The sequence below is a fragment of the Lutra lutra genome, chromosome 16 (genome assembly GCF_902655055.1).
Source record: "Lutra lutra chromosome 16, mLutLut1.2, whole genome shotgun sequence".
In the NCBI taxonomy this organism is placed as follows: Eukaryota; Metazoa; Chordata; class Mammalia; order Carnivora; family Mustelidae; genus Lutra; species Lutra lutra.
This window is the reverse complement of record NC_062293.1, coordinates 12,621,367-12,635,283: the sequence shown is the minus strand read 5'-3', so window position 1 is coordinate 12,635,283 and position 13,917 is coordinate 12,621,367. Positions and strand designations below refer to the sequence as shown.

Sequence of the window (13,917 nt, the reverse complement as noted above, 5' to 3'; positions counted from 1 at the left end):
CCTGACAATCTGGGAATCAGCAGAATTCCATTCAAGGTGATAATGGACCATGTTGTGCCATTAAAATAAATGTTATGAAGATGGAAACCATTTGCCAAGGATTTCACAACAGACCCACAGAAGTGAAAGTAAATGATTAAAAAATGTAGGTCTCAGAGTTCCTTTCAAATTGTGATATTTTACCTTCTATTTACAGAGGTAAAAGAACACAGGAGGAAAGGTTAATGTTTAAGCACTTTTATATTTGCATCCCTCTTTTTAGCAGAGGAAACCATTTTGGTAGCGCCTGTGTGAGTCATCCACAATGATTTCTCTGGGGCTCTTCTTGTTCTCAAGTTTTCTCTGCCATGTTGCTACTGCAGGACGGAGTAAGTACTCTTTGCTTTTGCAAATATAATTAATACCTCCAAGCCCTTAGTATATGACAGGGATCAGTAATGATGACTAAAATTCTTTCTAGTGCGGATGCTGGGGAGTCTGGATTGATACTGATTCTTCACTATTGCCACACTTAAAGCTCCTTCCTAAGATATTCAGCCAGATGAAGCCTCGATGTATCGACCTATAAAAGGGGGACACCTATAGTACCCTTCAAAGTTGAGGAGATTAGATGAGATCTTGCATACATGAAATATTTGGTACAGAATTTGGCATAGTTACTATTGGTAGCATTAGTTTTTTCATTTTTGTGCTAGCCGAGGTTAAAAATGAAAATATAGATTTCTTTTTAAAATTTTGTTTAAGATCAATTAACATATAGTGTATTCTTAGGTTCAGAGGTAGAGTTTGGTGATTCATCAGTTGCATGTCACACCCAGTGCTCATTCCATCAACTGCTTCCTTAATGCCCATCAACCGGTTACCTCATCCCCCCACCACTTCCCTTCCAGCAACCCTCAATTATTTCCTACAGTTAACAGTCTCTCATGATTTGTCTTCCTCTCTGATTTTGTCTTATTTTAGAAAAATGTAGATTTCTTGACTAACCACTTTGTGCTCTATTTCAGCCTGTCCCAAACCAGATGAGCTACCATTTGCCACCGTTACTCCATTAAAAAGAACCTATGACCCAGGGGAGCAGATTGTGTACACCTGCCGTCCGGGCTATATATCCCACGGTGGGATGAGGCGGTTCATCTGCCCTCTCACAGGACTTTGGCCCGACAACACCCTGAGGTGTACCCGTAAGTCAGTGCCTTCTCTCACATGCTGTCCCCTCATTGGGATTCAGGACACTTGGCGGATAACCCCCTTTGTCATGCTGGGGGCACAGAGGGCCAGGCGAGCCACAGAGTGGAAGGCTGTGAAGAAACAAGAGGACCAGGGTGGTGTTCATGGGAGGGGACAGTAGAGGTAATAGGTGCTATTTAGAGAGGAGGAGGTGAGCATAGCCCAGAACTAGAAGAGATGTAAAAAAGAGACCTGCTACAATAAAAGAGAGAGAGACTGCAAAGGTGAAAAAAAGATATACAGCTACTCTGAAATTTAAACAGATGCCAAAGAGACTTTTGAAAAAGTAAAACACAAGGAATCATCATATATTTGGACCTGGCCTCAAAACAAAAGCATCTTTAATGGAATTATCATATTATAATAATTTATAATAAATATAAGAATATGAATTATATATGATTATATAATCATAATTTATAATAAGTTATAATATTATATATAAGTATAATATAAAAACTTAAATATAAATTTATTGCTCTCTCCTTATGGTAGATGGTTGCTTTTCTTTATTCCTCAGTACATGGTTCTGTGCTATCATACCAGCATTACTTTTTACAGTCAAATATGGAGCAGTTAGCCCGAAAGAATTTCTGGACATTTTATGTAGAAGTTAAAGAGTAAAAATCACTTTATGCGTCTTTCTGAGCTCCGGTTGTTTTGGTCATAGGAACGTGACCTTTGTGAAACTCATATATTTCATACAAGTGATTTTGGTCTGCTTTTTGATTCAAAAAGGACTAAACACGATTTTTCATGAAAAACAGCTATAATATCATGAGGGAAAAGTTTTCTTCAAATCGGTCATAACTGGAATACTAACAATTTCATTTTTTTTTTTAGAGTAGGAAAGTATAGTTTATTTTTCCATTGAAAGAAATAAAATGCTTAAAAAGTTCTGTTCCTTCTATTGTTACTCATTGTGGCCAAGTATCATTTAGAGTCACAGAGTTTTAATTTTTTTTTTTCAGCATAACAGTATTCATTATTTTTGCACCACACCCAGTGCTCCATGCAATCCGTGCCCTCTACAATACCCACCACCTGGTGCCCCCAACCTCCCACCCCCCACCCCTTCAAAATTCTCAGATCGTTTTTCAGAGTCCATAGTCTCTCATGGTTCACCTCCCCTTCCAATTTCCCTCAACTCCCTTCTCCTCTCCATCTCCCCTTGTCCTCCATGCTATCTAACAATTTCATTTTTTCAAGTTACTTTCCACGTGTATATTTTTGCATCATTGCAGAAAGTAGGTATCATTTTATATTTTTCTATATTCATCAGCATAAATATTGACAGTGTGTCCATAGTCTTCATAATTCATGTTTTGTTGGTTGCCTTAGAGTTCAACTGTTGATTTACCATAATTAATCAAGACAACCACCTGTTAGTAAACATTTAGGCTGTCTGATTTTTGTTATTAGTGCAATGAGCCTCTTTGTGCATATATCATTTGACTAGTTTTGAGTTTTTTCTTAGAATAGTTAACAGTAGAGTTATTGGATCAAAGAATAGAAATGAGTTTATCTATCTATCTATCTATCTATATTTGACAGACAGAGATCACAAGTAGGCAGAGAGGCAGGCAGAGAGAGAGGAAGGGAAGCAGATTCCCTGCTAAGCAGACAGCCCAATGCAGGGCTTGATCCCAGGACCCTGGGATCATGACCCGCACCGAAGGCAGAGGCTTTAACCCACTGAGCCACCCAGGCGCCCGAGTTTACATGTTTTTTACTCTAATAAAAAACTCTATAAATTGAAATTTACCTCTCTATCTTTAAATTACAGCCAGAATATGTCCTTTTGCTGGAATCTTAGAAAATGGAGCTGTACGTTACACAACTTTTGAATATCCCAACACGATCAGTTTTGCTTGTAATCCCGGGTAAGGACTTCTAGCTAACAGAGGCAGAACGTCTCTGTGCCCTTACATTAAATATCAAGACATATTTTATTTTTGGCCTTCAGGCTGGAGTGGCTGAATACAGATCATTTGTAGTCCTGCTTTTAATCTGTACCACAGTAGCATTGGGATGGGGGAGTTGTGGAGACTTTAACAGCTAGAGTGAAACATGAAGGTGCTACTTGTATCCAACTTCCCCTCTGGTTAGTTACTTAACTGAGGAGGTGCATTGGAACCCTTAAAACTGGATGGTAATTCTTTATCATCTCTGGGACTTGGCATGAAGGTTAAAATACTTTAGGAATTGGACTTGGGCTTTAGATATGAACCTAATTTGATTGACTGACCTGGGAATCTCCAGGAGGGTATTCTCTGGTGAAATAGGGAGTGTGTTGGTCTAGAAGATAGTTCCGTTGATCAGCATCCCTAGCAAGAAAGGACGTCCGGTCGGTCACGTAGCTCAGCTACCTTATGAGCAAAGTCACCACCAGTGACATTGTCGGTATAGGTCAGCTGGCTGTACCTTAGGGCAAAATTTTACTGAGGATTCTTATTTGGGGTTGGAAATGAAGAAATACTATGTGTGAAAGAGAAATAAACTCTTTTCATCCGAAAAACCAATTAACTTGTGGGTCTGATGAAAAAGGACCTTGAAGCAATTGGTTGGAGGAGACAATGTTACATTTTTGATGGAAATAGACGCATTGTTTCTACCCATTTATCTCAGTAGAGTGAATAGTTTTAGGAAATGAAGAGTAGCCATGACTCAGTTTGATTCAGTTTTGTGACCCTGAAGAAGAGATGCTTCTTCGCTCTGCGTATGAAGCAGTTATTTTTGGTCTGCTGATTGGAAAAGAGGGATCTGGGGGTTTGGCTTCTACGCCTCCAGCTGTGGAAATTTCTCATTCTTCCGTAAGTCCCCTGCAGCCCTGGCCTGGGAGATTTGATGAGCCTTAAGAGTGCTGAGCTCCTCAAGAAAGCAGACTTACAAAATAGGGGAAAAGTCAGTAGCATGACTCTGAGGTGATGCTCAGTGATGAGGACATCTGAGATGACTTCAATGGGTGATTTTACTGCTTGATGGGTCGTATTGTCCTTTTGCAGGTTTTATCTGAATGGAAGTAGTTCTGCTCAATGCACCGAGGAAGGAAAATGGAATGTTGACCTTCCTGTCTGTACTCGTGAGTCTGTGGGTCCCCAGTTCTGGGGAGAGAGATTAGTTGTTTTGCCTGGGACTTTGCTGGTCTCAACACTGTACATTCCCTGGCCTGGAAACCCCTCAGTCCTCACTCCTTGGGATGGTTACTCATCCTTACGGAGAGTATTCCTCCCGATATCATCTTACCTTGGAGGATGCAACAACACTTTTGGAAGGACAGAAGGGAAGCATTCGACTCTGATCACATTTGTATCCTCCACCTGGTGAAAACAGTGATATTTGGGCTTACTCTTTCCCTCATTCTCACACTTTTTGGCAGGGGCTTGGCTACATGTGATATTGGTCAACCTGGGATGGCCATCATTTGACTAGAAGAACTGGAAACAATCTTCCTGCCACTCTGGGACCTCATTCATTCATTTATACATTCACCCATTTATGTATCTCATAAATGGGTATTGGGGACCTAATGTGTGTCATGTCCTGTTCTCAGCACTGAGGCTGTATGGCTGAAGGAGACTTTGGTCTGCCCTTCGGCGAGTGTGTCTAGTGATGAGGAACCTAGGAAAGTAACCTTCGCAGTGACCTTAGACTCCATCAAAGGGCCTCGCCTCATAGGAGTGGAGTGGGTTTGCTTCAAAACACACCTCTGGTTTATTCCGGGACCCTCAGCCACGCAGTCAGGGGCGGCTCTGGACATTCCTGATGGAGGCAAGGGTGTTCTGATTGTGAGTCACAGGAGTCCAGTCTTTGACCAGGAGTCCCACACGTCACAATCATGTTTATGGTTCTCCAACATTTCAGTGAGATCTGTCCTAACAAGAGCCAGTGAAAAAGTCAAGCAATTTCAAATCAATGATCGTTTGAGAAAAGTTGAACCACCCAAACAAAAGGTTTTTAAGGCTAAATTAGAGTTCTTTTCTCAGCAGTAAAAATCACCACTAGTTTCCCTTCGAAGCACGTTTACATCAACTATGTAAAGTCACTTTTGCTTCTTGGTTACAAACAGAAAATCTGCTTTAGCTTCCATCTAATCTAAACCAACGCTCCTTGTACTTTAATGGACATGTGAATCATCCAGGCATCTCGTTAAGAGGCAGATTCTGATCCACAAGTCTGGATGGTGTCTGAGCTGCTGCATTAATAGCAGGCTTCCCACTTGGAGTAGCAAGGATTTAAATAATTCAGATTAAATCACATTATGCTCTGCACTATCTTCCTTTATGTTAGTATAACTCTCCCTGGATTTATTGAAACCCCGTATTACTTAGGTCAGATGACAACCCCGACCACATCTACGTAAAGCTACTTGTGCAAGCTCCAAGCATGCAGAGTGCAGAAGCAGGAGATGTTCAGTGGGAACAAACCCATGTAAGACAGCAATGGAATGAAGACGTCACTGAGGACGTTGTACCAAGCGCTCTCATGAGCATTCATTACAGGATGGTCCTCCATCCTCTACTAACTCTGACTTCCAGAAACATCTAGCATTTGGATCAAAGCCTTATGGAGACCTATGCACTGTGTCATTGTAAGAAGCAAATTCGTGGGGACAAGACTTAGACTTACTTCATTTTTCAGTCTTTTCACTGGTTCGGTCATCTGATTTTTCAGGTCATATGTTCTTCCATGACTTTTGTAAGTGTTTTTTTTTACCCTGGCATTTGATCCCACTTTGCATTTTCTCAAGTTAATCTTTGTTTGTTTGTTTTTGTTTTCTTTTCTGGAAAGAGTAGCTTTAAAAGACTCAACTATTTCATAAAAGTGATTGTTCTTTCTTTTTCCAGCTGTAACCTGCCCTCCTCCATCCATTCCTAAGTTCGCAACCCTTAGTGATTTTAAGTCATTGACTAAAAACCACTCCCTCTATGGAACAAAAGCTGTCTTCGAATGTTTGCCACACTATGCCATGTTTGGAAATGATACAGTTACCTGCACAGCACATGGAAATTGGACTGCATTACCAGAATGCAGAGGTAGGTACAAGGACAAGACAAAACTATTCTGATAGTGTAGAATCCCATTTTTGGGAATGGAAAATTCCACTCTCATCGAGTGTTTCCAATGGCCTTGTTCAATTCATGTTTATTGGCATCTACCATGTTCTGGGCAGTGTACTGGGTGTTGGGAATACCAGATGAAGGACGCCTGGCTTCTGACGTCAGGAGAATTCTACATAATGCCATGAACTGTTTGGAACTGCCTGGGAGGGCTTCCCAGAAGACAAGAAGTGGAGAATGAGGGAAAGTCATGGGAAGTCAGGGAGCCGTGAGAGAACAGGGTGTATGCATGGACAGTCAAATATGGTAGTGAGATTGGTGGGGAGAAGGCAGGATTAAATTGGGGAGTTCTAGGAGATGATGGTGAAAAACTGGGCTGTAGTCGGATTGTCCCAAGCTTTTATAGTCCACCTAAATTTAAGAATCACAAGAACATTTGATTTAGGGGTGCCTGGGTGGCTCAGTGGGTTAAGCCTCTGCCTTCAGCTCAGGTCGTGATCCCAGGGTCCTGGGATCGAGTCCCGCATCGGGCTCTCTGCTTGGCAGGGAGCCTGCTTCCTCCACTCTCTCTGCCTGACTCTCTGCCTACTGGTGATCTCTCTGTCAAAGAAAGAAATAAAATCTTTTTTAAAAAAAGAATTAGATTTACCATCTAAAATCCAATAATGATGAGCTAGTGTGCGTGGAGGGAGGCTTTGTGTTCTAATTTCATGGTTTGTTGATTAAAAGAGGCAGAATCATTTTTTCTTTTTTAAAACCCACCATTTTAGACTGCATGCAGATGAAATTTGGAATAAATAACACCTTGCTATTGTATGAGAGCCCAAAGCACTTGGTAACTCATTGATTTACTTTCAAAGTGTTGTTTTCTCCTTTATAATATCTAGGGTCCTGTGGGCTTAAGAAAAGGGGGACAGGATTAAGCACCTAGGTCCCTAGAAATTGAATTCCAGTTACAGGAACACCCAGTGACTCAATGGGGTATTGGAGATTGGAATGTAAATATTTTGTAACTGTGGAAGAGCACTACATATATACTAATATGTCTTACTGAATATACTTTTTAGAAGTAAAATGCCCATTCCCATCAAGACCAGACAATGGGTTTGTGAACTATCCTGCAAAACAAGCACTTTATTACAAGGATAAAGCCACATACGGTTGCCATGATACATACGTCTTGGATGGCCCAGAAGAAGTAGAATGTAACAAATTTGGAAACTGGTCTGCACAACCAAGTTGTAAAGGTATGAAATAGGGGTGCGGTCTTACTACGTCCCCGAACTTACCCAGTGGATTACTTTTACTTGCCGTTTTCTTGTTCCAATCATTTTCTGCTTGTTGCTCAGACTTGCTTCACAGTTATTTGTATGTGAAAGACTTTAGGATTCACATGTGCCTTGGGGAGCTTCATGCTTAGCAAGTGTGTTTGAGATGAAACTGTAGGAGATACACAGATCCTCTGTAAGCATTGATGATATGGTGGAAAATGGTGTGGGTTTCCTATGCTCGTTTCCCTGCAAGCATCCTTTTCTGCTTTGTCCTAGACTAGACTCTTCTTGTTGTTGCAAAAAACCAACCACACATTCAAGCTAGTTCAAGGAAAGAGGGGTTTATCATGAAAAGGCAACAGGTGATCATATGGACATTGATGACGAATGACGAAGACATGAAATGCAACTGGTCCTTTTGAGGATTTGAACTGAAGCCAGGCCCTATTGCTACTCTTTCCATATCTCAGTGACCTCATGTTCTCTCTCATCTTCATGTTTCCCTGCTCACTCTCCTCAAACCTGGCTTGACTCTGCACCAGGACCTCTCAAGCAAAGGGCTCAACACTAACTGGCATCTTTTCCTGGAAACATTGGTTCCTTTTGAGTTAGGTGTCTATCCTTGATCCAGGGTCATGCTTATGCAGAGAACAGTTACCTAGCACTGTATTTCTGCGCTGGTTGTTACAGGGCTGGGCAGTCTAAGCAGAAAAGGAAACTAGGCACAGCAGGCAAAATGATGCATTATTAGTGTCCTAGGTTGGGGTCCCCTAGAAACAGAGCCTGAGACAGGGATTCAAGTACAGGTGATTTACAGTAAATTCAAGTACAGGTGATTTTCTTTCAGGAGAAAGTGAGGCAGGTAGGCTCGAGTAAGGCACTGGTTCTCAAACTTCACTGTGTCCCAGAATCACCTGGAGGGCTTATTTAAACCCAGAGTTTTTGATTCAGTAGATCTGGGATAGGACCTGAGAATTTGCTCAAGTTCCCAGTGATACAGCTGCTGATGATCCTGGGACTAAATTTTGAACAAACAGGTGGTCTCAAATAGAGTCTAGTTTGAATTTCATCCCCTTGGGAGCTCTGGACCATGAATTCTACCCCAGTTGATCCCACCAAAAGGCATGGGGACCTGCTTTTTGTATCCCCTTACTGGTCCGTCATTGGCTATGGGCTGCTCTCTTCCCTGACCCTGCTGTGGAGGCTGATTTGCTCCTGGAAGAGGTGGCTCCCTTATGGCTGAAGGCAACTTTTCAGAGAAAGGAGCATTTGTGAACTATCATCAGCCAACTCTCACAGTAGCTGTGGGATGGCTGCATTAGCTCAATAAATGAGATTTCAGTGGGGCAGTGGAGGTTAATATAAAATGGCAGTATCTCGTAGAAGTTTTTTTTCTCGGAAGCCTAAAATCTGACGCTTCTGCTCTGACCTTATTATGTGGGTACTCTAGGGGGAGAAAAGGGTGTCTTGGAAGCCATGATTAATGGTTCCATGGATAAAGAACTTCTATTGGCCATGACACTGACGTTACTCACTATGAACATTCTTGGAATCTTCCTGTCCTGAGCAATGTGTTTCAAGCATACTCATCTGATTCAAATGCTACATTGTCCTTAAGGAAGACTCACTGAACTCCCAAGTCTTGACCACGAATATTGTGTCTTTCAGCTTCTTGTAAATTATCTGTTAAAAAAGCGACAGTGCTGTACCAAGGACAGAAAGTAAAGCTTCAAGACAAATTCAAGAATGGAATGCCTCATGGTGAAAAAGTTTCATTCTTCTGCAAGAATAAGGAAAAGAAGTGTAGCTATACAGAGGATGCTCAGTGCATCGATGGCACCATTGAAATCCCCAAGTGCTTCAAGGGTGAGTCCGACCCTGGTAATTTTAGCTGGGATTCCCACTTGCCTCTCACCATAGGAAGTACTTTTATTACATAATGATTACAAGAAGCCATGTGAGTTTGGCCTCTGGATTTTCTTTCCCTTTTTTTAAAAAAATATTTTATTTATTTATTTTACAGAGAGAGAGAGATCACAAGTAGGCGGAAAGGCAGGCAGAGAGAGAGGGGGAAGCAGGCTGAGCAGGGAGCTAGAGGAGGAACTCTATCCCAGGACCCAGGAATCATAACCTGAGCTGAAAGCAGACGCTTCACTGACTGAGCTACACAGTTGCCCCTGGCCACCAGATTTTTTTTTTTTTAAGATTTTATTTATTTATTTGACAGAGAGAAATCACAAGTAAGCAGAGAGGCAGGCAGAGAGAGAGGAGGGAGCAGGCTCCCTGCTGAGCAGAAAGCCCGATGTGGGGTTCGAACCCAGGACCTGGGATCATGACCTGAGCCCAAGGCAGCGGCTTAACCCACTGAGCCACCCAGGCGCCCCTGGCCACCAGATTTTTAAAAAGAGCAGGGGAGCAGGAGAAAACAGTGAGATGAAGCAATAAATTGATTCATTTTCTCCACTTGCATTAACATTTTCCTTTCCAATTCTTTTCCTTAAAGCTCAGGGTTGCAGTTTTATTCAGTGAATATTGAGATGAATTATGCCATCTTGCATAATTCTAGATTAAGCTCAAAAATAATATTGCATGGAATATTGAATAATAATAATATTTACTTGGGGTGCCTGGGTGACTCAGTGGGTTAAAGCCTCTGCCTTCGGCTCAGGTCATGATCCCAGGATCCTGGGATCGAGCCTTGCATCGGGCTCTCTGCTCAGCAGAGAGCCTGCTTCCCCCTCTCTGTCTGCCTCTCTGCCTACTTGTGATCTCTGTCTGTCAAATAAATAAATTTTTAAAAAAAGCTGGGGATTTAAAAAAAATAATATTTACTACCCCTCAGTCCCAAATTACAGAGAACTCACCCTAATTACAAAGTAGCTCATGGTAATGGTGATTAGTTTATAGATCTTCTAACATTTTTTCCTCTTTCTTCAGCAATTCCTGGACTTTGAAAAGTCTTCATTAGGGCAAAGTATTTATTAGAGCAAAATACTTTAAGGAGGAGGAGGTTATGTTTGTGTGAGATCAAGAAGTATACAATGATCAGCATTTAGAACTGCCAAATTTCTAAATTTTCAGGTTTAGGGCTTAAACAGCTTTGTACTATGAAGGAAGAATGAACCCGAGGCTGAAGGTACTATTGCCTCTTAGTTTAGAATGGGATCCAAGAGGGATGCCTGGGTGGCTTAGTTTCTGCCTTTGGCTCAGATCATTATTCCAGGGTCCTGGGATCCAGCCCCACATCAGGCTCCCTGCTCAGCGGGGAGAATACCTCTCCCTCTGCCTGCTGCTCCCACTGCTTGTGCTCTCTCTCTCTCTCTCTGACAAATAAATAAATAAAATCTTAAAAAAAAAAAAAAAGTTCCAAGAACGCTGACAGCCGTATACTGGGCAGGCAGGTTAGAGAAGATGAGGGGTTTGAGAAATGACCAGCTAGAGACGGAAAAGGGAATGAAAATCACACCTACTTCATAGGTTTGTTTACCAGAAATATGATCCATGCCACAGAGGAAGGGCTCAAACAATGATAGTTATTATAATCACTAATGGTTAGAAATGCACTGGATAAATTGTTATTGTTTCAAATATAGCAGACCCCTGGGCAGATATTAAATACTGAAATTGACAGAGGACCTGTAGCCTCATTCAAATCAGTACACAACAGATTAGAAGAGGATAATTTTAAAAAACCAAGCTGAGTTTTGTTGATGTATTTCTTCGGGCCATTGTTCCTTACAGTCTTCAGACAGATACGGCACTGTTAGTGCATCGAGAATAAATGAAAGGCTGATACAGTTGGTTTCTTTCTTTTTTTTTTCTTTTAATCTTGACTGTCAGAATTAGACAGAACCTTTTATTTTCTCTCTTGGAAATGAGTGCCTTATCATTTCCCTGATGTTTTCTCCTATCACTGAAACCTCACAGTCAATGGTTTTATTCATATAATTAAATTTTCCCACCCGTTGGTAAATTCTATTTGATTTGGCTTAGGCACTTAGCAAATTTAAGAAATCATTTCTCTTAGAATCTTTCTCTTTCTCTTTCCGAACAGAGCACAGCTCTCTGGCTTTCTGGAAAACCGATGCATCAGATGTGAAACCATGCTAACTGGTTTTCAGATTCAAAGTTAAATGGCGCACTTGAATCAGTGTTTGTCCAAGGAACATGACAAAAGTGGAAAAATAAAGCGACTGAATTTATTCCATTTCTCACTGCAGCATGGTAGCTTCCTTTTAGTTATGTTAGCTGGTTAAGAAACCCAGACACTTGGAACTTGGCCATTTCGTGATGTGGAACGGAAAGGGTACATAATTACCCAGGTAACCTAGTTTGGTCTCCCTGGTTCTACTCAAATAATTTCACCTTAACCAACTGCAGTATTTTTCATAGAATGGTCCCGAGAACCATCACACAAGCCCTCAGCTCTGCCTGGCAGTCTTACCGTATTTCTCTAATTTGTGCACTTCCCTCCTCTCCAAGGTGGCTGCTTCTCTTCTCAACCCTCCTCAAGCCACCTTCTCTCCCCTCACCCTCATCTGATAATCTTCCTCTTCTTGCACCAAGCAAATAGAAAAGACCCTTTAAAAGACCTTTCCATGGGGTGCCTGGGTGGCTCAGTGGGTTAAGCAACTCTTAATTTAGGCACAGGTTATGTAATCTCATGGTTGGGGAAATTGAGCCCCAGCAGGGAGTATGCTGGAGAGTCTCTCTCTCCCTCTCCTTCTGCTCCCCCCAACACTCACTGGTGCATGCTTTCTCTAAACACATTTTTTAAAAAATAAATAAAATAAAAAATCTTCCCATGACCAAATCTGTCAACTTACTAGTACCTGTACCAGATTCTCTGCCTTCTGTCTTGTTGCAGTGGATAAACTCAGTTCCCATCTAGGGGCAATCCATATGCACCGGATCCCATCTTCTCTCTCCCACTTAAGGATTTTGCTCCTGCCACAAGTGATCTTCCATTTTTATTTTTTTTCTTCCTATTGGACCATTTCTATCAGTGTAGAAATATACGGTAATATTACCCTTTACAAAAACCCTTCCTATTGTCTGACATCTTTTTCCAGCTACTGCCCCATCTTTTTCCCCCCTCTTTCTGTTTTTATTTTGTTTTAATTTGTTTTAATTTTTAATTATTTCTTATTTTTTTATATTCCTCATTTTTATAAAAGTACTAGAAAAAGGTGTTTCTCTTTGCCAGCTCTACAAATAGGACCTGTGACTACTCTTGAAATCTGTCTCCTCAAAATTCCCTCACTGATGCTTTTTCATTAGGGTTTGACGTGCTTGCTATGGGTGGGGGCCAGATCTCTCTTCCAAGATATTTCTCTGCTCCTCCTTTGCTTCCCCCCACCCCCAAGGTGGTCATTCAAAAGCTCCACATTCCCATTACTTAACCTTAAAAAAGTTTTACTTTTTCTTCCTCAATCCTTCCTTTCTGTATGGTCTCTCCCTCTCCGGATCTTTGGGTTTGGGTTTGAGACCATTTGATATCTCCTCTTTGTAAACCAAAAAGCCCTATTTGGGGATTTTGCTGAGCAAAATAGCCTTCTGCTCTGGACTTCCTCTCTTAGCACAAAGCTTTACACCCACTATTTCCTTTAACTTCTTACGTACTATTTTTTAAATGGACCTCCCAGGGCACCTGGGTGGCTCATTCCGTTGAGTGTCTGACTCTTCATTTTGGCTCAGGTCATGATCTCAGGGGTCGTGAGATAGAGACCTGCTCCACACTCGGCACAAGTCTCTTTCTCTCTCTTCCTCTGTTCCTCCCCTCCTCCCAATCTCTCTCTCTCTCTGAAAATAAATAAATAAATAAAATCCTTAAAATAAAAAATAAAAAAATAAAAGAGATCCTTCCCCCTCATCCCATGCAACGCATGTCCTCCTGCTCCAGACATGATTGCAAGGTTTGCTCCAGAAAAGGAGAGAGCATGTTTTTCTATTATCCTCCTTTTTGTTACCAATGTTTTCCTGATTAATTTTATTATTTCAAAATTTAAAAAATACATAGGAAAAAATTATAAATTGCTCACTGTCCCTCAGCTCACTTGAACGGGACTATGGAGCCGTGAATGTCAGTGATTTTCTTGGGTATTTGGTGAGTGGTTATTGGGGACTTTCTAATGCCGACCTGAGCTCCAAGGCCTTTTGCTCTATCTCTGAGGGCCTCTTAATAAAGATTCACAATTAAGCTTTCCTGTTCTTTCACGAGGCCATTACCTACTTGGATCAACTGAGACATAATCCAGAATTTTTGAAGTTCTATAGTCCAGCTTATACCCAATGAATGAACATACCCAATGAAGGATTATTTACTTACGTATTACCATGACCCATCTCAAGTGTGT

At 41.4% G+C, this 13,917-nt stretch overlaps 1 protein-coding gene across 1 annotated transcript; it reads left to right on the top strand.

Moving 5' to 3' along the window:
- The first annotated feature begins 246 nt into the window (after positions 1–246).
- On the top strand, positions 247–11,768 carry APOH (apolipoprotein H). The gene is made up of 8 exons (XM_047709149.1): positions 247–368; positions 1,008–1,184; positions 3,017–3,113; positions 4,236–4,312; positions 6,078–6,266; positions 7,358–7,537; positions 9,230–9,427; positions 11,616–11,768. The coding sequence occupies exons 1-8, from the start codon at positions 305–307 to the stop codon at positions 11,669–11,671; spliced, it is 1,038 nt and encodes a 345-aa protein (XP_047565105.1). The 5' UTR covers positions 247–304; the 3' UTR covers positions 11,672–11,768.
- Positions 11,769–13,917: the final 2,149 nt, after the last annotated feature.